The sequence below is a fragment of the Jaculus jaculus genome, chromosome 2 (assembly GCF_020740685.1).
Source record: "Jaculus jaculus isolate mJacJac1 chromosome 2, mJacJac1.mat.Y.cur, whole genome shotgun sequence".
Lineage (NCBI taxonomy): Eukaryota > Metazoa > Chordata > Mammalia > Rodentia > Dipodidae > Jaculus > Jaculus jaculus.
Window position 1 is genome coordinate 196,853,187 of NC_059103.1, and position 23,485 is coordinate 196,876,671.

General features: G+C 56.4%; 1 protein-coding gene across 13 annotated transcripts in view; it reads left to right on the top strand.

Moving 5' to 3' along the window:
- Nucleotides 1–23,485, top strand: part of Tsnare1 (t-SNARE domain containing 1) — a 107,965-nt gene that overhangs the window by 81,457 nt on the left and 3,023 nt on the right. For 12 of the 13 annotated variants that reach the window (XM_045144723.1, XM_045144728.1, XM_045144724.1 and 9 more), the window contains one exon: nucleotides 21,015–21,208. In XM_045144723.1, the coding sequence (XP_045000658.1) occupies nucleotides 21,015–21,208 (194 nt within the window). Of the gene's footprint in view, nucleotides 1–21,014; nucleotides 21,402–23,485 lie in introns of all 13 variants that reach the window. The other variant, XR_006635813.1, reaches the window with a different exon arrangement.

Genomic DNA, 23,485 nt, shown 5'->3' on the forward strand with positions numbered 1-23,485 from the left:
AGTGAGGGCCAGGGAGATGGCTCAGTGGTGAAGTGCTCCCTGCCAAACCAGAGTGCCGGAATCCCAGCATGCTGACCGCAGGAGGTGGAGACAGAATGTTGCAGAAGCTTGTGGTGAGGAGAGAAAAGAGCAACACCAGAGCGAGATTCCAATCCAGCCCTGTCTCTGGTGAGATGGAAAGTGAGGACTGGCCCATAACTTGTCCTCCGACCTCCTCAAAGCGCGTGTGTGTGTGTGAGTGTGTGTCGCGCGTGCACACACATCTATCCACAGAGGTAGACTGTACAGCATGGCGTTTGGACTCACACCCTCATTCCATGAGGCTCTCACAGCTCAGTCAGGTGGTGTCCCAAACGAGGATTTCCAGGTGACTATGAGAGTGTCAGCTTGTATCAGCCAAGAGAGTTTTAGAAAGGTGAGTGTTGCTCAGGTACCGTGGCCTGGGCCTGTCATCCTGGAAATGCAGCAGCTGAGCCAGCATTGCCATGAGTCTGAGGCCAGTGTGGTGTACATATTGTATTCCAGGCCAGCCAGCCCAGACCACAGAATGAAACTCATTCTTATGCACACGTGTGAGGGTGAGCACGCTTGTGAATGTGTACACGTATGTGTGATAATGAAGGTCAAGGAGAGTCTCAAGTGTCACCCTCAAGAACACTATCTTGTTTTTGAATCCGGTCTCTCATAGGCCGAGAGCTCACGAACTAGACTACACCCCAAACTGAGGCAGAGCTGTGGCAGTTTGTTGTTGGGGCCAGGACTCAGAGGTAGGCCATACAGTCATGTCTTTGCTGCTGCCATGGGCTGACTCAGCATCAGTTCCCATCAGAACTTTAGGCCCTGGTCCATGGGCTATGCCCAATTCCACAGGCTGGCTAGAGGTCACTTGTCATGCTTCCATGTCTGGGCATAGCGCAGAGCTGCGCCTTGTCTTGGTTTGTGCCATTGGAGCAGCTGCTGAGTGCGTTTCCCAAGTGAGTGTGGCTGTGCCCTGACCCCTGCTCTCCACCAGGGTCAGAGTGCATGAGAAAGTGCTTGGTTCCCAGAGCCTGAGCTGGGGACGCTGTCTGGTCTGTACCTTCTGGCCCTCTGCTCTCTCTGGAGGGGGATGGGAATGGTTGCAGAACATCCTTGTCCCCAAAAAACATCCATCCCAGCTTTGTCTCCTCTCATGGGAAACCAAACCCCTTCCCCAGTGGTCCCAACATGGTGTGTGTCTTCCTAGGCTGCATGGGCTCCAGTCCTGGCTGCAGAGAAAGAAAAGCTGCCTTTGTGGGCCATCTCAGCTGGAAAACCATCACAGGCTCTGCTCTGCTCTGTACCCAGCACCTGGCCAGAAACTCCGTAATCTGGGCTTCAGATCTAAAGATCCAAATTGAGCCTTTGTGGGCCACATAAAGGAGGGCTTTATCTCCCTTGCAGGAAGTTGGAGGTCCACGAGACCCTTTTGTCCCCCTCTCCTTTGTCCTGGGTGCCTAGGAGGGTGAGTCTGTGAAGGTCAGGGCAGCCCCTGCGGGGTCTCCCCCTGGGGAGCCACATCCACCTGTGCCCTCAGAGGGTCGCTGCAGCCTGCACGAGTGGCCCAGCACTCTGCCTCCACAGGAAACTCACATTCCAGGTTATGTCCACAGCTCTCCTATGGCATTCTTCTCCCAGCAGGGCTGTCTCACTACTGACTGGCTATGTGGTCTAGTCTTGGAGATGGGCTGGTTTCCTGTAGCCCGGCTGGCAGATCTGTTGCTGCCGGTGTACACAGGTCCTGCGGCTTCCCTAAGCTGAGACTGGCCTCAGCTGGGCTGGTCTGGGGTCTGCTGTTACCCTGGTATCCCGCAGCAGGCCTTCGTGGTGTCTTATCAGAATGGATGTGACACCTCATGGTCCTGTGTCCCTGCTGTGCTAGGGCCCTCAGTACTGCCTCTGGTTCTGTCTCCTGGGTTCTTCTGGGATGTGGGTGGTGGAAGCCGCGTGCCACAGGAGCTAGAACTTGTCCCGTCCACACAGTCAGGTGGAGCCTCCCACAGGAAGGTGGTCTGCAGTTGGCAGCCATGGTGTCGGTTCTTGCTGAGCTCCACTCACAGGCCTGGGGCATCTCTGGTCATCGTCGTTCCCATTCAGCAGAGGCGGGCACTGAGGCCTGGAGAGCGCAGACAGCATGCCTGGGCCTCAGAGCAGGTGCCGTGCTGGGGCACTACTTATGCCAGAGCCCTTACCAAGAGGCTCATAAGGGCTGCAGAGCAGAGTGGGAGGGGAGGCGGCGAGGCAGGGCCTGGCTTGGGGCCAGGGCCGCCTCCTCCCCTCCAGGCCCTGCTCACTTCCTTCCACCCACAAGGAAGGGGAGGCGATAATTACCACCTTGGACTAGAGCCCTTGTCAACAGATTTTTAGATCTTTTCTTTTATATTCATCTATCCGTGTATTTGTTTATTTAAAGGCCTGTGCTAACTTCCCATGTTCCTGCAGTGTGTGGGAAGGATGTTGGCTTGGGAAGGAGACCTGGGTGAGGGCGTCTTCCCCATCCCCCTGTAAGTGACTGTCCTGCTCACATGGTGGGGCCTGAAGAACGCACCTGGCCTCCTTTCCTCTCCCTTAGACCCAGTGTGGCCAGTGTCCTTGCTATAATTCCATTGTTACTAGTTCTCCTAGGCAGAGCTGTGGGGAATCCCTGATGCCTGCATCTTGTCACAGACACTGGAACACACAGCTACCCCTGCCTCGTATGCCCAAGGGTGGTTCGTATGCCCATCCACTCCAGCCTGAGCCAGGGCCATCTTCCTGCTCAGGTGTGCTGGGATGAACATGAGCTGGTATGCTGTCTTCAGGACTGGGTTCTGGAGTCTTTTCCAGCTCTCAGACCCGTCCTTCCTGCTCAGGTGTGCTGGGATGAACATGAGCTGGTACGCTGTCTTCAGGACTGGGTTCTGGAGTCTTTTCCAGCTCTCAGACCCGTCCTTCCTGCCCAGGTGTGCTGGGGTGAACACGAGGCTGGCACACTGTCTCCAGGACTGGGTTCTGGAGTCTTCCAGCTCTCACACCCGTCCTGCTGACAGCATCTTCCTCAGGGCTCAGGATGCCTAGCATCACACAGGTGCAGGCCTACCTGGACACCTTCCTGCCTGAATCTTCCCTGCCTGAGACACACATGTGACCCAGGCTTCTCCACCCTTAGGGACTCTTGTCAGGAGCCCTTGCAGACATAGACTGCAACCCAGGAGGGACAGGTCACCACCTAATCTTCCTGGAGCCCTACAAGGTTCTTGCACTGGTGCAGGACAGCCAGAGCTCTGTGCCCGACCGCCCTGTACTCTAACGAGGGCAGGAGGATGCAGGAAGGGTACGTCAGGTATCAGGGTGAATGGGAGCTCTGAGTAGGGTGGCACAGCAGGACAGGTTCTGGCAGCTTGGGCTCCAGCCCTGCCATGCAGCCTCCAGCCCTAGCTTGCCACATTCACATGATGGACCTGGAATAGGTGAATTGACTGGCAGCTGTACTCCCATTTCTGTGCCTGACACTGGCATCTGAATCTTTGCCCTTGGCACAGCAGAGGTCAGCATGCAGGAAAGGATGGAGAGGCTACCAGCCTCACCCAGTCCCAGGTCAAGGTGCCTGTGCCCAGTCATAGCTGCGCCTCTACACCTCAGACCCTGCTCCAGAATGACACCTGGAGCAGGAGCTGTCCCCCTCCCGAGGTGATCTCAGAGAAACGAGCCACGCTCCCGTTGCACCGCTGCCTGAGAGCGCCGACGCTGAGGTGGAGGCCCCGGGCGGGCTGGGCCCTGTGCTTCAAAGGGACGCGTCTCCCAGAACTGGAGAGAGCCCTTTCCTGAGCCCTCTGCAGTCTGCTCAGGGATGGGTGGGGAGGGGAACTGTGAATTCAGGCAGTCAGTTCTGATGTTAGCTTGGGAGTCTCCTATCCTCAGCCGCCCAGAATAGATAGGTGCCCAACGACTGTCTCTTCCAAGCCACTGCCACCGGAGGCCCTAGTAGTGTGGCCAGATAGTCTCTTCAGAGGGCATATTGGGGTAAATGGAAAATACCATTCACTGAGTCAACAGTGTTGCATTAAATAAAGGAAGAATTAAATTGAAAATCCCCGGAGGTACCTTCCCAGTCCAATAGGCCACGGTAGATCCATGTCTGTGTCCTGACTGGGACATCAAGCAACCACTTCTAGCTGACCCTGCAGCTAGGCCTATGACGGGTGTGCAACCCTCCAATGAGAGGGTGGGCTTTAGGTGCACAGAGGGTATTCCTGAGGGCTTGCAAGAATTTTGTGACCCCCTCCATGAAGCTGGAAATGCAGAGTATGTGCTTCTTGAGGTCAGGACTGTCTGTGTCCCCCAGGCTTGGCTCGTGGGCTTGTGAGAGTGCAACCTTGGGGTGGAAGCCTGCTGAGGCCTGGAATGGGGACATGCATGTGCCACAGGACAGGTGGTCAAGCCCATGGTTCCTCAGTCCTGCTTGTCTTACCCAGAGACCTGGGAGGTCTTCTCCCCTGCAGTGTGGCAACAGCTCAGAGCACCTTGGTTCTCATCCCCGGGAGCCTCTGGTGTTTGCTGGAGACATCTTGCTTAGTGCTGGTGAGGAAGCCTGGACACAGGGTACCAATGGCCTGTGTCTGTCCGCAGACCCCTGGCCCCATGCGCAGACCTGGCTGATGGTGAGAAGATAGTTGATGGAGGTGAGAGTGTGGCAGAGCCAGGAGCCAGTGCTGTTCCAAAACATCACACAGGCCATCCTGCAAATGGAGGTGAGGGCTGCATGCCGGACCTTCTGCTCTCCACCATGAGGGTCTGCAGGGTCAGCCTGCTGTAAGCACCAGCCCTGGCCTATGAACTGGTGTCACCGCAGTGCCGACTCTCCTTCCTGGTGTCTGGTGTGCGTGGAGAGCCTGGAGTGTGGGACGCTCTCACCCTGCTCTGGTGCCTTCCTAGTCCTGGCCACAGAGGGAGCTAGTCTCAGCAGGGGCCCTTTTCCTGTGCTGTCCAGGAGATATTTGACTATAAGAAGGCAGCTAAGTACCTAACATTCTCCCCTGTGGAGGAATTTCCCCATGGTTGAGCAAACTACTTAGAACATAGCCTGCAATTTGGCGAGTGCCCAAGCCAGCCCCTAGTGTGGGGCTGGATGCCTCTTGTTCTTGGTTTGGTATGGTTTGCCTGTGTGTTTTTTCTGTTGGCAGCAGTGTCCACAGACCCCACAGACAGTCTATGGCTGCAGCTGAACATGTGATATCTTGAAAGGTGCGTGTGAGTGTGTGTAAGGGTGCCCCTCGCTGCTGTGAAGTGTGAGTAGAAAACACAATAGTTGTCAATGGCCATACCACTCTGAATGCTCCCAATCTTGTCTCGTCTCAGAAGCTAAGCAGGGTCAGGCTGAATAGTACTTGGATGGGAGGAAGCAGTAAGTGAGCAGTGTGGTGGCCACCCGGCTCTGCTGGCCGTCGGACTGAGTCTTTGTTCGGCCTCAGTGCAGTGGTGCTGGGCTGCGGACTTTCAGGACTCACAGCTGGGCTTTTGCAACAGATGGCCTTCAAGAGTCGATCCTTGCAGAAAACAAGCAAACCGAGTCACCCAGGACCTGTTTGGCCTTGTGGTAGTTTGAATGAAATGTCCCCTCTAATTGCATATGGTTTGAACACTTGGTCCAACGCGGGGAGGCGTTTGGGACAGTTGTAGAACCTTTGGGAGGTGTAGCCTTTCTTCCTGGAGCAGGTGAGCAGGTGTGTCGTTGGGGTGGGCCTTGGCGTGTTACAGACTACACTTCCCATTCCAGGGCCAGAGCTCACTCTTGCTGCCCCCCTCTCACTGATATGACAAGATGTGACGCTCAGTTGTCTGCTCTGTCATACTGCCCTGCCATGATGAAAATCCCCCTTGAAACTATAATCCAAAATAAACCCTTTCCTTCCATGAGCTGCTTCTGGTCAGGTGACTGCTACAGGCCCCCACCTTCCAGGGAGAGCTGGGCTCCGGCCATTCTCCTGTGCTCCCATACTTCAGGGTCACCTCACACTGCGCTGTGTCCCCACCTCAGCCTGGTGCAAGGGCACTTATTTCTCAAGGCCTCCATTCAGGGCCCCTGCATCCTCCCCAGGAGCTAGTCCCAACCTCCAGGGGTTTTGTGACCCCACTGCCACAGCAGAGTCCCCCTTCCTAGAGAAGTAGGCGTGGGTCTAGGTCTAGGGTCTTGGGGGGCCAGGAAGGTGCTTCCCTGTAGCACCCAAGTCAGAATTTTAGGAAGGCCTGAGAACAGGCCTGGGAAGTGCGGCTGGCCTGTCCTTCAGGGCACCATGGGGTGTTCACAGCAGAGCTGAGTGAAGGGTCCAGGGAGGGAGCCGGGGCATAAGCACGTGCTGCCAGCGAGGCTACGCCTGCCCCTGAAGATCGCAGCCACGCTGTGATGACGCAGCTGCTGAGGCCGCATGCAGGCAGGGGTGAGCCTGGACTGGGCCGCAGGCCTCTGGGTTCTTGGCTGCTGAGTCAGCAGGGCCAAGGGGTGGGCCAAGGGGCTTTCTGCTGTCTGCACACATGGGTCCCTTACCTGGAGCCAGAGCCCTGCTCCCAAGTTGTGTGGAGGCTTGAGAGCTACCTGGTGCCTCTAGCAACCTCCTGGGCAGACTGAGGTGGGCTGGCACCAACACAAGGCTCGTGGCATTGCTAGGACCCCAGGATGGAGTGTAATGATCAGAGGTCTGGACAGTGTACCCCAGGCCCTCCTTGGGAATACTTCTTCCCACTCAAGCAGCCTCGTGGTTCTGTGCAGTGAGTATAGGCAGAGGATGTCCTTAGGATGAGGAAGCCCCCAATAGGGGTGGCTGTGGCTATCTTCTGAGGGATGGGGTTCCTGCCCTGGAGAACCTGCGGTCTAGACCAGTTTGCAGAGCACAGACTCTCAAGCCAGGCCTGGTCTTGGATGGTCTCAGCCCACTCTGCTCCCTGCCATTCTGGCGCTTGGTAGGGTTCTCAGAGGGACTGTTGGCAGCCTGCCTTTCTAGCCTGGGCTCCTCATGTGCAGGTGGCCCTGCAGGAGTCGCAGAGCCTGTGCCAGCACTGAGCAGGCACTGGATGGAAGGGCACTGGGGTGGGAGCCGCTGTTCCCGGACAGCGTCTGCTTGAATGCAACCCTCTTCGCAACACTCACTCTCTGTGGTCTTGAGAAAAACAAAACACAAATTGTCATCATCCTTTCAAATCTCCCCTCCCTCCCGTTTGCAATCTGTCTGGTGACAGGGCCATGCAGGGATCAGGGAGGGAGGGGCCCATGAGCCAGGTGGGGTGTCCTCTGCCAGTCTTCGAGACCATAGTGCTTGCTGTGCAGCTGTCTGTCGGGGCAGAGAGGACTTACCTCATGGAGTGAGTGTGGGGGTGCAGGTAGGTGGGGAGACGTGCTCTTGGGGTGTGGCAAGTATCCCCACCGCAGGTTGCTGTGTGTGCACTCGCTGACTTCCATCCCTCTTCCTGTGCTGTCAGCCAGGCCCACAGGACAAGAGCCTCACGGGGCCCTTTGGGCTCTCATCTCATCATTCTGGTTTCCAGATCCCCCAGCCCCCAGGGGACCTGGGAGGCACTGGGACTGGGTGGCCCTGAGGGGTATGGTGTCTGCGGGCTGGTGCGTTGAGGGCTGTGTGGCAGGAGCCCCTCCTGTGGATTGAATGTTTGCACCTAGCACCCTTCCTTGTTGAGAGTCCTCCCGTGCTGTGGGGCAAATGGCTGGGCTTAGGGTGTGATGGGCTCGCTCAGATCGGCACTGACAATCTACATGACCTTGACTTGCCCTTGCCCTGGACATTCAGTCTACGTGAGCCCACAGTGATTTTTCTTCAAAGCCTTCTCGCTCTGACAGCACGTAAGTGAACCAGTATGTGTCACAGGCCTCTGTGGGACCTCCCAGAGGTGACAGAACAGTGGAAGCAGGTCCTGCTTTTGGTCCTTTGGACCTGCCTGGACCAGGTCCCAGAGATGCTCCGTGAGGGTGCTCTGCCCCTAGCATTCTGGGCAGATTCGTAGTGGCTCAAGTCCTAAGGCCCAGCCATGAGGACCCTGGTCAGCTTTCATGACAGGTCTTGGCAGTGCTTCTCCTGTGGGCTCTCAGCTTGGTTTCGGATGATCCCCCTGGAGAGACCCCTTCCCTCGCCCTCTTCTGCTCTGGTTTCCATGTCGCCATCATGCCCTGTGGTCTCTAGGCGTCAGTGTGCCGGCAGTGTTGACTCCTGTCTGTGTGTTATAGTTTGTGCAAAGTCCTCCGTAGGCTCTTGTATCTGCATCCTTGGTCTCAGGCTGGAAGCACCATTCTGGGAGGCGGGGGGACCTTTGGGAAGTTGGGCCTAGTTGGAGGAAGTGGGTAATGAGGGGAAGGGGTGGCCTCGTGGTTTATAGGCTGTCCCTGCTGTCCTGCAGAGGTGTGAGGGCTGAGGAGTCCCCGCTGTACTTGCGCTGTGAACTGCGTGTGCTTCCCCACCAAGAGGGATGGCGCTGTCCCGCCATGAGCCACATCAGCCGTTTTCCCCTTAAGTTGCACTTTGTCGGTCATGACTAGAGAAATAACTAATACAGAAAATAGATTCCGAGAAGTGGAGCTGATATTGTGATAAACCTGACTGAGTGGATCATGGGCCTCGGAAATGGTTTGTTGGAGGAATGTGAAACAGTTTGGACTTATAGGCCAGTGTGATAGTTAAGGTGTTGTCAACTTGATCTGTTTAGTAATCCACAGGCTGCTTCTAGGAAGGATCAACTAAAGGAGGAGGTCTTTCTCCCAGGGTGAGCCCTTCCCCCAGAGTGGGCGGCCCCGCTCAGAGGGGGACTTGATATAAGGAAGCTCTGGGTAGAAGAGTTCCCTTTTTTCCTTCCTTCCTTCCACTTGGCTGCCGGAGCTGCTCCCTACCTTCTAGCGTGGATTGAAGACCAGTACGGACTAAAGACCAACATCAACCGAAGACCCACGTGGATCGAAACCCAGCGGCTCCTCAGGAAGCCTCCAGGCTTTGCGGCACCATCTGCAGTGCCGGGTCGGGACTGCTGAGGCATCTGGCCACGTGGACTGAGCAGCTACCAGGTTCGGTGATTCTCGGGCCTGCAACTGCTATTGGACTACGTTAAGCGAGCCCAATAAATTCCCTTTATAAAATAATTCATTCTAGTAATTCTGTTCCTCTAGAGAACCCTGACTAATACAGCCAGAGAAGCCCTAGGATGCTGTAAGCACAGTATAATGTGCCATTCTGATGTGAATTTGAAAGACCAAAATGCCGATAGAAATGTGGATAGTAACGGCTCTGCTCTTAAGGTTTCAGAAAGAAAGAAAGGACTCTTCCTCTTATATTCTGGCAAAGAACCTGGTGTGTTCTGCCTATGTCCTGAGATTATGAGTGAGGCTGAATTTGAACGCAGTGCACTAAATTGTTTGGCAGAGGATTCGAGATAGCATTGCATTAAGTTTGGCTTGGTTACTGCTCGTTGCATTCGGTGAAGTTTATAGTGAGAAAGCAGAGCAGGAAGATACAAGAACTATGCCGTCTGGTAAGAAAGGCGGGTGACTGTGCTTACCTTTGCAAGCAGGGTGAACATGGTGGGGACAGACACAGTGACTGTAAATTGCTAACGAGATGTTATTAAATAGCAAGATTTCCCCTGGGACTAGGGCAGTAGAAGACATTTCTTGAGGGGGAAAACTTCTCTCAAGAAGACTCTAGTATATAAAACTGTAAATTCACTAGAAAGTAGATTGCTTAAAAAAGAGAGTCTGAGAAAGCAGGGTCTCCAGGGCATCCTGTTCCCCAGGGGCGACCCAGAGGAGAAGTACTCTTGTTCCCAGGATTAGACGCAAAGCACGCAGAGGCTGCCATGCCTGGGGTACGAGGGGAGCAGGCTACATCTTGAGCTGGCAGGAGAAGGTGGCAGAGTCATCCCAGAGGCCAGACGTAAAGCTTCAGGCATGGGGGTTCAGGGCCAGCTCCCTGAGGCTGCCTGTAGCTTGTTTTGTAGGTACGTTTTTAATCAATCCACCAAATTGACCAGTCTCCCCTGAGCACAGTGTCCAGTCCCTTTTCTCCAGTGACAGTGTCAGTTTCTGTGCCCAGTCACAGTTCCGAGTCTCCTTTCTCTAATGGCAGTGGCCAGCCTTCCAGCCCTGGTAGGAGATGACCCCTCTCGTGTTAGAGGCCAGCCCTGACTTCCTGCTGCTGGCTTCCAGGAGTCCATGGGCAGCATCTTGTCCCAATGGCCCAGATCTGAACTCTGCGCCTTTCTGCATGGTGGTCTTTTGTTACTTTGTTCTGTCTATTTGGGTCTCCACCTGCTTGCCTGAACCTTGGGTCTGCTTCCTGCTGAGTCCTTTGGTCTCTCCTGACCTCCCCAAGGCTGGCTCAGCCTTGCTTTCCCTGTCTGGACCCCATCTTCCCTTCCACCTGTGTGTCAGGCCTGGGGCAGTACTGCCCCTCGTGAACCCTGCAGGGAGTCTCCTGGGTCTACCCTACAGGCTTTGAAGGGTTGGATGGACCTTTAGCAAGCCACACCTACCTAGATGTCTCTTCACTAGGTTGCCATGGGCTTTTTCCTCTTTATTTCCCGTAAAATAACATAGGTGAGCAAAACCTTAGGAATAATTCTAACCCCAAGGGGGAGCACCTACTACTGTGGACACTGGGTGGTGAGGCATCACTTGCACTGGGCCCCTGGCCTGCTTCCCAGTCGGTGGCTGTGCTTGGCTAGTATGCTTGTGAGTCTGTCCCTGGAGCCTGGGCCTTCTCTGGACAAGCCCTGTCCTCTAGGGAATCGTGAACAGGTTAGGACATCGAGCGGCACCATGAGGGACAACCAGATGCTGGCCTAGTAGGCAAGCTCCTGTGAGAAAGGACTTTGCTCTCTGCTGCCCACTGAGGGTGGGCGAGGCCAGACCCCGGATGGCTGACCCTCAGGGCTATCCCTAGAAGGCCTGGAAGCCCTGGCCTTTGAACCTGTGCACCAAGGTCACCTGCCTTCTCCCAAGTGAAGTTGGGGCACCCACGGGGTTTTCTGGTCACATGCAGGAGCTAGCTCTGCAGATAAGCCCCTTAGATGGAGGTAATTTTGGGAGTCCCTGGCCTCTGGCTACTCCCTGCCTTGTGCCCGTTCTCCTCTCTGAGGCTCTTTCTCATTGCCCCTTGCGTTGAGGCAACCCATCTCTCTCTTTCCAGCCCACTGTGCCTCCCTGGTGTCTGTCCCAGGACGAAACCCCAAGCTTCCTAAGACCCCTGGTGTCACACATCATCCTGGTGCCATGGTAGCCTCCTGGCCAGGGGCCCTGTCTGGTCCATGGAGACTGAAAGGCTGTCTGGTTGCTGACAGCCTGTACTTTAATCATGTTTGAGGCACACCAGGCTACTGTGGGTGCGGAGAAAGCAAGATCGATGGTCTGCAGCGAGAGGTGTCTGGGCACCCAATTAGGGCATGTCCTAGGGCTGCTGTCCCTCCTACAGAAGGCAGCTTCATACCCAGTGCTGTCTGCCGCCCTGGTGTCTTGTCTGTCCACTCGGGCCCAACAGAGAGCTCCACAGCCATGCAGACCCTGTGCGCTTGGCCCGCAGCATGGCTGTCTCCTTCCTGCTGGGACCAGCCTGTGGGCTTCGGAAGGAGGTGGTGTCTGTACTACACGGTACAGATGGATCGTGAGGAGGAGGAAGTGGCATCTGTGCCCCACAGTCAGTCCCGTGGCAGGGCCGTGACGAGCCGGGCTCAAGCACTGGCCTGTCAGTGCCTTTGTTGCTCTCCACTGCTCTTGGGTGGTCAGGCATGGGGGCTCTGAAGATGATGGGCAGCTGCAAGGCACATTTGAAGGCAGAGATCCCTGTAGGTGAGGACATAGCACTGCCGCCAACAGTGCCAACCCCTTCCTCCTGCCAGGGTCATGCACAGTCCTTGCTCCTGCTGCTCCTCTCCTCAGCAGCATCCTTTGTCCCTGCTGTCCCTCAGACCTGCCTCAGGTCCTCTTGCTCCTTCCCGGTCGTGGGTGGGGCCTCGGCCTTCTCCAGTCCTTGAAGCCATTCAACCCTTCCATCCCCTCTGTGGTCCCTCTGCTTCTGTCCCTGTCCGCAAGGTGGGGCTTAGATGACCTTTGTTATTTGGCTAAGATGGGGTAGGGACTCTGTTGCTGTGAGGGGGACACCCAGTGCCAGGACTCAGCACTCCTTCTCCTGTCCCCACCCCACCCCAACTCCTCACCTGCTGAGGCCCCAGTGACTGCACTATGCTGCTCTGTTTATATGTAGATGGCCCGGGCAGAGCCACTGTGCAGTGTCTGGACACCAGTAGACCTTGGGCCTGGTGTGGACTGTCACCACCCTGGGGATGGGGAACACAACCCTCTTTGGGAAGGGCGGCCTTTGCTCTGTGTCAGGCCCCTTGGAAGCCTCTTCACCCTGGGGATGGCCTGACAGGGCTCTTGTGTCTCCTGACTACAAGGGGCAGTGGGAGTGTAGTCCAGGCCCCAGGACTGCCTAGGGGTCCAGGGGATGCTCTGGTCTGCGTGAAGCTCCTTAGCTGGGTTGTTCAGAGCCTCACTGCCCCGCTCTCCCCCACATGGTCGAGTCACTCTCAGGTTCTTAGAGACCTCCAGGAACCTCTTGCAGCTATCTGCAGCCAGACCCCTGCCGATGTTGGTTCCAGCACCCAGGACAGCGCCAGCTTCCAGCATGGCAGGACTGAGGTCCCGCTCCCCTCGCAGCCTTCCTCACTGTCCTTAGGTCAAGGTGCCAAGCACGCTGACTGCCCTCCCTCCCTCCTTCACATCCACACCTGATCTGCTGGGAAGCCCCCTTGGAGTGGCCTTGACTGCCCCTGCCCCCCATTTCCTGCCCTGTCGCTTTTTCGGGCTTGCTCGCAATGCTCCTGCTGTGGCTCCCTTCCTCCCCACGCCGGGCAAGAGAAGCAGCTTGCACTTGGACGGGCTCTGGGCCTCTGGCTCCCACTTGGTACATGACAAACCACCCAAGTCGGCAGTGTCGGAAAGCACTTGCGCTTGTGCCTTGAAGTACCACTTTGGGTGGGGCTCTGGCGAGGTGGCTGCGATCTGCTCTGGGTTTCTGGCCCTCTGGAGGAAGTCTTGAGAGGCCAAGGGCAGCATGGACAAGCTGGTGGCTGCTTGTTTACTCTCTCTGATGCCTGGTTGAGAGGACGGGCAGGCTGGTTCTGCTGGGACTCCACAGTGCAGCCACCATCTATCCTCGCTCCAGCCTGGCTCAGAGCTCTGAAGCCAGCCTCCAAAGCACTCTGGGGCACCTTGCAGTGGCCAAAACCGGACTGGTTGGTAGGGAGAGTCATAAGCCACTACCAGGGCAAGAGAGTAAGAAACCCAACACCATGCTTGTCGCCACCTGCAGACCTGGGGGGATGTGGTATCTGAGCAGTTTTCATGGTACAGAGTCTCCATTTACCTGGAAGGCCAGTGACTGTCTCGTGGACGCTGTGGTGGGACTCATTCAAGATGACCTGGGCCTGGGAGGCTGAAGCCAGGAAGCCCCGTGCTTGCTGGCCTCTCACGTCCATCCTGGCTGTTGGCTGGGGCAGAACCGGGCTCTTGGCCTGAACTCCATGTCTGCCCGTTGGGTCACATGGCTTCCCCGTGGGCTGGCTGGTCCAGAGACAGGGCCCTGATGGGGCCACCTGCAACTGTCGACTGCCTTGTGGGTCGCACAGCATCTGTGCTAGGTTTTTCTCAGGCTTGTCCATCACTCTGTAGAAGCGAGCTGTGGACTGGCCTCCGGGAGATGCAGCTTGTAGAGCTCACCCCTCCCTGCCCAAGCCTGCCCACAGTGCACGGAACACCCAGCCCTGCTCCCACCCTTCCCCCCCCGACCCTCAGCCTGTGGCCTTTCCACACGGGAGCAGCTTATGCCATGGCACAGTGTCACACGCAAGTGCCACCCTTCTCACATCCCATCCCTGCTGTACGGTGGCTGACTCCGCTGTGGTCCTCCACTGCTGTTCCTCTCCTTCCACTGCACTGTTGGCCAGCTGGCTGGAGGCTGTGGTTTGGCCCTTTCTAGCCATTGCTAGATTCACAGCACTGTAGAGCGTGCTGGACACTGCAGGTGACCTTGAGCGAGTGAGCGGTGGTGATGAGGCAGGTGGGTAGGTGGGCTTATGTCGTGGGACCCCTGGAAGGGCCGCTGGGACAAAGGGCAGCTGATGTGTGTGTGTGCTTCTTCTCAGCCCACACAAAGGCCCCAGGAGTGAGCGCTCAGATGGTCCAGTTTTATTAAAGATGAGGCAGGAGCTCCTGAGAAGCCCCGTAGCTGGCCCAGATCACATAGGTCATGAGTGGTGGGGGCTGGGGCCAGACGCTGGGCAGCCTGACTCCAGGACAGCGTGGTCCCAACTGCGGTGTTCTCAGAGCTGCCTGCCTCTTAGCCCATTTCAGAGGAGAATCACCCAGAGCCTGATTGCTAAGCCGTAGGCAGCCCCACGAGCCAGCAACCAAGGCAGATGTTCCTGTCTGGGAATGGTATGCCCTCATCTGTGAGGCTGAATGAGATGGGCACATTCCTGCCAGTGTGCCACTAGGCACTGTCCAGCTGACAGCTCGATACCAGATTGTTATCCGCCTGTTGCCAGCTGCTGCATGCACTGGGCTCCCCACACCAAGCCTCTCACCTTCCGGAGCCCCCCAGCAGTTGTCACCTGACCCAGGTACAGGCTCCGAGCAAACTAGCTGCTCTGTTGCCATGGCTACCTGGCAGACCTGGGAGGACTGAGGACTTGATAAAGTGATATGAGAGGGGAATGGCTGGAGCCCCTGCCCACCCCTCCCTGTGCTTGGCACATACAGTTCTGCCCAGGGTAGGCGTGAGCAGGGACAGCCTACTTATAAGTAAATGGAGAGAGAAATAAATAAGTAGCAACTGGCTGCTGCGTGACCTGGAGCAGCGGCCTTGCAGGTAGATGGTTGCAATATATTAATCAGATAAGAGAGGTGTGATAGAGAATAATGTAGGGGAGATTTTTCTTCTTAAAGTGAAGGGAACCCGTAACATGCACAAGCGCCCCCACACAGAACCAGGGCTACTTCCTGCGTCCGCTGTGAGGTGGTTCTGCGGCACCAGAGGAAGAAAAGATGGTTGTGTGAGGCTTTTAATGAGTTCTCATTCTAGAAGCAATCAGAAAAGTCAGTGTTGATTTAAACGTTCACCAGGGTAGGGTGTTGCGCAGTCTGCCTTGATCTGTGTAATGTCCTCACCAGGGCATGCAGCTGCAGTGCTCTTGCCCTTCAGACCAGTGTTTTGGACTGCTTGACTCTGGAGGACTTCATTTAGGCAGCCCAGGGTCTAGATGGAAGGCTTTAGGGCTCACAGACCCCTCCTCCTCAGGCCTGGCCTTGACCCCCCACTCCAGGGTCAAGGGTTGATTTCTGCTTAGTATTGTCTCCCAGCCTGATTCTTGAGCAAGCTTGTGGCCTGGATCTAGGGCACATCTTCCAGTGTGCGTGGCCCATTAGGAGCTGAGGTCTACCCAGGTGGCCAGTGACAGGAGGGACCCCAGCCTGTGCCAGCTGTCTGCCCCTGATCCTTGCTCTGTGTTGTCAGAGTCTGCCTTCTATTGTCTGTGACAGGCTGAAATCCAGCTCCCACTTCTGCTCCACCTGCCCCATTCTGCTCCTGGGCCTCTTCCTTGTCTTTATCTCTCATCCACTCTGTCCTCAGCTTTGGTACCAGAAAAATTGAGGTACAGACCCTTGGAAGAAGCCCCAGCACCATGCGCCATCTCGGGAAGGGCGCAGAGGTGTGAAACACCTTCGTTTCCCTAGGGTCGCTCCTGCCAAGTCTGTGGGGCTGCCTGCTGGATGGGCCCATCCCCTGGTGCCCCGGGTCACCAGAGAAGATCAGGGCAAGGATGCCCAAGCCCTAGCCTTCTGGCTGTGACACTGCCTGGCTGGTATAGTGTGGCCACTTTGCTCTGAGCTGTGCTAGGAGGACCGATGTAGGCTGCCTCATTCGCAGGAGAGTAAAGGGCTTTGGCCCCTAGTGGCTTAGAAGGTGGGCATGAGCAATCTGCCCTATATGTGCACCCAGAGGGCCCTGCCCAGTGCCTGTGGGGAAAGTGACTTTCTGCAGTGAGCCCCCTCCCCCGGCGCCAGATCAGCGGTGACTTGTGTTCAAGCTGTGCCCTTTGTTGTCCAAGATGGTGACGTGCATCGATCAGTGAGCCCTGTGGAGGTTTCGTGAGGGGGCGAGAAGACACACAGTGGTGTTGCTGCAGCACCCTGTGTCCGGTGGTGCTGCAAGCTATATGTGGCAAGGATGCCCGGCAATGATGTGTCCACGTACGTGTTCAGGAGTCACAGCAGAAGTGGCGCTGTGCGTGTGGATTGCTTTGATGGCCAGGACGTCAAAGCTCTTGCTAAATGCGGACTTGGACGCCTTCTCCCATGGAAGGTGCTGTCCCCTCGCTGCGACGAGGCCCTGGCAGTCTTGTCCCTCATGCTAGATGTGGCGCGTGTGCGCTCTGCATACATCTGAGCTCCTCCTGGAGGGAAGTCGTCGCTGTCCTTGTTGTTTCTTCTCCCGAGTCCAGACAGTGTGCCTAGCGGTGGTCCCAGCATAAGGACAGCTGTCCCCAGCTCCTTTGTGTCCTGTGGTCCTGACAGATACTGCTGTACAGTTGCCTGGGATGATTGGAGGCTGAGCAGGACATCTGCAACCCAGGAAGGCCACCAGGGCCCAGGACACTTTCGCAGCCCTCTGTAGCAGTGGCCTGTGATGAGTTGAGAATCCATTGGTGTACACCTCTAAAGGGAGCCTTCCCCAAAACCCAGAGCAAAAGTTGTCTGTGCCCTGGCCATGCGTCAGGGATTTTGACCTGGGGAAGTTGTCTCAGCTGGACTGATCCAGGCTACAAGAGTCCGTGCTGCCCCAAGCAGAGAAGTCCCAGGCAGTGGCCTGTGTTCTTGGAGCTCTGAGTGGTTGCTAGATCAAGTGCAGGGAAGCCACCCCTTCCTGCCTGTGGCCTGAGCCCCTGGTCCAAGTGGGTATTGAGCTCTTGGCACAGCTCTCAATAGTGTGCCTCCCTGTCTTCTCATCACCAAGGCCATGAAGGAGCCATATTACTCCCCAGGGACGAGGCAGCAGTGTCCCTTAGCTACTGGGACAGCAGGATGGGATACAGAGCACAGGTTGGCCCTGTCCATGTGGTACTCACACTACAGTATATCCCAAGTAAGGCTTTCATTGTCCTGGATGCCAACCAAGTGTCTTGGGTCCTCGTCCTGAGGAAGGTAGTATTACCCGAGGATGCTGACCTAGGGCTTGGCCCCAGTCCTGCAGGGAGCCCCCTGTCCTTTGGTACTGAACTCCATCCTAATGGAGACCCCTGTCCTTTGGTGCTAGCTAGCCTAAACTTGGGTTTGGGGCTGGCACTGACATTTTATAGCTTTGCGTACATGCATGAACCATAGTCCGTCGTTCTTTGCATCTGTAGAGAGAGCTATACAGAGTGTGGGAATATGAGCGAGTCCCTGAGTCCAGGCACAGCCAAGGCCGAGTTCTGGGTGTGTTGCACCTGAGCTGGTCAGTGGCCAGGGGCAAGACTGGTCTGTAGGGTTGGGTTAGTAACCTGCAAGTCTGTGCAAGTGGAGCTAGTATGTGAAAGGGTGGCTGAGCCAAGCGTCCTCGGCTCAAGACCTTTAGATCTTCAAAGTAGTATGGCTCGTAACTGTGGGACCCCACTCCCAGAGCAGACAGAGGTGATGGGGAGCCTGGAAACAGGCCAGGCATGTGGTCAGCCAGCACCCGTCCTCCAATTTGCTGTTGCCTGTGTTGCACAGACACGCTGGAGCCAAACCGAGGCCCTGCCCTGCACTCTGGCCACCTTCCTGGCCATGGCAATTCCCACAATTAACTACCCCCCTTGCCATAGTTAATCCCAGTAATTGAATTGCAATTGATAGTGCATGTCGGTTTAAGATCATGCTAATTGCTTCATTTCCCAGAACACTCCTAAAAAGAAAATGAATTTCCCTGTAATATTTGCAGTCGGGTGAAATGACCCTTGTGAAATCAATTCTGGCTCCATGATGAGCTGTGAGTGGGTGGGCGTGCTGGGACGGGGGCCGCCACGCCACAGCTCCTGCCTGGGCAGGCCCGGGGACTGAACCCAGCCATGCGCCGGGTGTAAGGGCGCACACCTGGCTCTCCCGAGGACTGCTTTGCCCAGGTCTCTGTGATCAGATTAACACTCAGGAGAGGCGGAACATCCAGGCAGTGCCAACAGGTGTGAGGCCCAGTCTTTCCTCTCCCAACAGGCCGGAGCCCTGGTGCCCTTCTCTGTGACGGGCTCGGAGCTGCCTTCCTTAGGGTGGGAAGGTAACCATTCGCAAGCCTCTTCCTGTGTGCTCCATAATATCCCAGCCATTTCCCTCGTGGACATATTGGTCACTTCAGTGTGCAAAGGGAGTTAGGGTAAAACTGGATAATGAGGCCAAGGAGAGGGCCAGGTGACAAGCTGGTATGAAGGACCTAGTGTCCTCTTGGCCAGCTTCTCCTCATCCTGTTCTCTAGCTTCATGGAGCCACTCTGCTTGATAGCAGTGGGACGTCCACTCTCTACCAACTCTCACCTGTTCCCACTAGCCACCCATCCACCCATTCCCACTCCCTACTTGCTCACCCCTTACCCTTCTATCGACACACCCATCCACCTACCCACCCACCCCACCTGTTAACTCATCCATCCACTCACTCGCTACGTCCCCCTGCTCACTTGCTCACCCCCCCACCCACTCACCCCATCTGTTCACACCCCTCGCCCCCCAGCCACTCACACCCTGTCCGTCATATACCTCCCATCACACTCCTGGGTTTTCTCAGCAGCACCTGTGTGTGACCAGTGCTCTGCTAGTGAAGGCAGGGCCTCTGCCAGGATGCCATCTGTAAGGATAGGGCATTTACAGGAGTGGTGATCCTGCAGATGCTATAGACAAGAGTTCTGTGCTCTGGACAGCCTTTGGTCTCCCCATCAGTCTACCACCTAGGTGCTGGGGACATTCTGTCTGCTTTTGACTGAAAATGGCCTGGACAAGTCCTGGTTCCTTTACATGCATGGAGGGAGCTTGTGGTCCTTATACTTGGAGCGTATGGAAGTGAGGAGTTGAACAGGTAGATCCTGCTCTGCCCGACTCAGATGATGGGCACTTCCCAACCCCTTCCCTTTCTGCTACCAGGCATTTTTAACAGGAAGGGGCATGGCCACCAGACCCCAAACTACTGGTTAATTCTGTTGATTCCACACAAGAGACCCCTGTGGCCTGCCCCTGCTTCTTCCTCTTTCTGCAGAGCAACATGCTGTATGTGAACCAGATTGTCAAGGACTGGGCCTTCATGGGGCAGATCCAGGAGATGCCATTGCTGGGTGCCTGCTTCATCCAGGCCACCCACCAGCCCAGTGTACAGGCTGGTCCCCAACTTCTCCCTTCTCTTGGACACTGACTTCCTCTCTCTCCTACTGCCCAGCTGTCCACTGTCCACCTGCCCAAGGGCTCTGAAGGAGGCAGGGAGAGGCTGCAGCAAGAACCTTGGGAATGTGAAGGATACAAGCCTGACTTTGGGATCCTGTCACCAGTAGTAATCCTAGCTCTGGACCCCAAGCCCCTCTGTGCCTCTGGGGAACAGACATGCCCAGGTGGGGAAGGAGGCAGAACGGTGGCTGGGGGACTACAACCTGGCCAGAACAGGGTGTTGTGAAAGTTGCTCAGCCCCCAGAGAACCTGGGCTAGCTTGCCACCGGGAGTCCTCCAAGATGGCCTCAAGAGGCCCAAAGGGGCCTAGGTGCTCTGGGTCCCTATATTCCTTAGTGGGGACAAGCATTGACAGGAAGAGCTTCTGGGCCATACCAGGACTATAAGTGTGGCCTGGAGGCCCAGTTTCTTCATCTTGGGACACAGCCAGATGGCCCTTGCCCTGGTCTTCCTGGCTTACCTTGGTCTTCCATGCCAGATGTGGGGAAAAGGGCCATGGCCTTGTGTCAGCCTGTGGGATCTCCTTTGGCCTTCCTACTTTATCCCAGGTCTAACAGCTCTGCACCACCTTCATTTGGATAGTGATGAGACATTTTAATGCCTTCTCCCCTTCCTGACCAGTTAGATCCCAGGTGGTTGAAAGTGGAGCAACTTGCTGAGTGCACCAGCCATCTCCTGTGAGGGCTGAGTTGGGCACTGACCCCCGCCATGTGGCTGCCCAGCTCCCTCAGCCCAGGAAACACCAGGGACACTGCTGTCCTCTACTGAGTATGATCACACAGAGGCCTTGTGTGTGCCATGTGGCATGAGATGTCCAAATGGGGCTTCGAGGGTCTTGCCAACAGATGTGGTCACTGCTGCCCCATAAGGGTGTCAGCCCCACTTAGCTGGACCTGCTCCATGCCTGCTGATGCCTGGAGGGTGGGCAGTTCCTGCCTGGTGGCTCTTTGTCCGGGACTGTGGTCTCTTCTGCTGCCTGCCAGGGCCCAGAGGCCTCACCATCCACCTCTCCTTGGACCTGTATGGGAGTTACCTTGTTCTATAACTCTGAGAGCCTTGTGTCCTCAGCCTGGGGTGGGCAGCCAGCACACATACCTGCTTTCATCCTTCCCTGGGCTCCACTACTCTGAGCCAGGAGCTGGAGCAAGAACTGGGTCCTTTCCACAGACTTTTCCGTATGGCTTTCAGCTCCGCTCCTCTGCATGGGCTCCCCTTTCCTGGGCTCACTCTGTCTCTTCTGCCCTCTTGTCTGCTGTGGGCTTCCAAAGTGGTTGGCTATGGCCATTGCAACTCTAGACTGTCCATCCAGGCTGGGACCTGCAGAATACAGAATGGCCTGCCTGTTCCAGATGCCACTCAGGCTTTGTGGACTGATGGTAGGTGTCACCTTCCAGTGTGGAGGGCATCTACACCAGCTCTTCCAGGAAGGGAGTTGTTCTGAAAGTGGGGAGGACTCTGGGTGGACTTTTCCCCGGAAGGGGGCAGGGATTGCTCCCCAGGGCCTCACCCACTTGGCCTTTGCACCCTTCCAGGGTCCAGCAGCAGGAAGTCCCCATACCAGCAGAGCTCCAGTCCTGAGCCAGCAGAGGTGGCCCCGCTTGCAAGCACTGACTCCGCACCAAGACACAAGCCCAACTTCAGCACTCGGGAGACAGAGGTTCTGGTCCAGAGAGTAGCACTGCTGGATCCACCAGCCCGGAAAGTGTGGAGCAGGATCCTGAAGGCGGTGAGCTCACTAGGCTACTGCCACCATGACCTGAGTGACCTCAGGCACAAGTGGAGTGACCTTCGTGGTGCGGTGTGCAAGAAGCTAGACGAGAGATCTTGACCCCAGCTGTGTCCTCACTCCTGTTGAGTGTGTGGTGCCACAGAGCTCAGTCGTGGATCCCAAAAATGCCAAGAAGGAGAGCCCTTGCCAAGTAAGCAAGACCATCACCGGTCTGCCCTACCCCTAACTGGCCACTTGGGCCTTCTTTGATGACCACTTCCATGGCACAGCCCCTGGGGGCATACATCAGGGAGGAGCGTGAATCTGAGATGCCTCCTGCCCAGAGCTGCTACTTCCAGATGGGAAAATAAAGGAACCAGAACACAAAGCCAGCTGCTTGTTTGCCCTGAGTTCATGTCCCATCCAGGGCTGCCTCACCTTTGGCATGGTGCAGCTACGACCCCCAGATTCCCCAAGGCCCCTGATAGGAAGTCACTGGCAGGCTCACAGGGCCCGTGTGGCCTGGGAGCAGAGGCCATTTCTACCGCCTTGTAGCTGCTGGGTAGGCAGGATGCTCAGGCCCAATTTCCATGTCACTATGGAGTCTGACCGGCATGGCAGGCCACTATATGGGCAGGCCCAGGGTCCCCTCAGCCCCTGCCATGTCACCTCTCACACGATGTGGCTAGAAGGGGTTCTGCCCGGCCACACTGCAGCTGACTGCCCCACATCAGCACTCCCAAGAATGGGCTTAGCATGCAGAGCTCAAGCATGACTGTCATTAAGCCACCAGGTATTAAAACCAGGAGGTCCGATCGGGGGGAAGACCTTCCCTGGAAGGACACAGAGCCTCAGTGACCATAGGGTTTGAAGCGTGACAGTGGGAGGGAATGGGCCTCCCACTTACTCTTTCTTCAGTCCATAGTCCTTTGAGGTGAACCTATAGGTAGTGTGTACCAGGTTTGGGGCAGCCTTAGGGAAGGGGACTCAGGCCTTTCCTGCAAGTCCTCAACCTGGAGGGACCCTCAGACATGCTTGCAGGAACTCAGACATGGCCTCCTGTGTGTGCCTGCTTTGACATGAGGCCTAGGCCTGCGCTGGGCTTATCTCCCTCAGGGGAATCCAACTGACCAGTCCCTGGTACCCTGAGTCCCCCAAGGAAGTGACCCACACAGTGAGGACCACCTTTGGTGTTTGCTGATTAAGAGACTTGAAGACAAGAAGAGGAAAGTGGCTGTAGAGCCCTAGGACTGGGTGGGGACATCATAGCTGATGCCTAGGTGTACCAAGCCAGCCACACCTCTCTAGAGCAACACTGCCCTGGGACTTGGGCAGGGCCAGGCTGTGGGGACTAAGAATCAGAGCTGCAGGCTGGCCTCGTGTGGACCTCCATACTCTCTGTTCCTTGAGGTGGCTGGGTAGGATGGGCCCCTTTCTTTGGGCCTAATGGAAGGGATCATGATAATCTTTTGTCCCTGGAGACCTGTTGCAGAATTGGGGGGAGGTCTCAGAAGTGCTAGGGGCAGGTGAAGGCTCCGGCTGGGGCCAGTCAGCTGAAAAGCTGTTGGCTGGCCATGTCCTTACATAGCCGAAGGGACATGCCTGCCTGCCTGTCTCTAGCATTGCTGTGTGGTAGGACAATGTGTGACTACTGACAGTCCCCACAGCTGGCTACAGAGCTGGGCTTCTGATTGTCTCATGTCCCCTGAGTCTGATCTTGGGGTGTTCTGAACTCACCCACAGCCTACATGCAGCCTGTGCAGAGCCCTTGGAGCTCTGAGTGGGGTGACGGCTGCAGGAGCCCCTGTCTCACAGGAGCAGGCAGTCATCCTAGCTGGAGCTCTGTTTCCAGGACCAGGGTTCAGGGTCGGCGAGGGCCGCCTTTGTCTAGCTACTTCCTTCCGCACGCCTGCGGAGGCTCCTCCCCTGGCCTTGCAGGCCATCCAGAGGCGCTCAGGGCTCCCTCAGCAGTGTGGACAGAATCCACTGGCAACTACCCCAGCTGGCCTCGTTATCCTGGCCTACAGTACTGAAGCCACACTGAGGCTGTTCATGTGCAGGGCAGCCAGCAGATGCCAAGTGAGCTGGTGGGAGAGAGATCCTGTCCTTCCCTTTGTCCCTCCACCCATTGTCTGGGAGGCTGCACCATGCCCTTGCTTGGAAGGGGCATGTCCATGTGCCTTTGAGCTGAGCCACTGACTTAAGCCCTGCAGATGGGGTAGAGGCAAGGTGTGTGCGATGTGCACATGGTGGGCACCATGTTCTGTCACATTTAGATTCCCTGCTGCTTTTCCT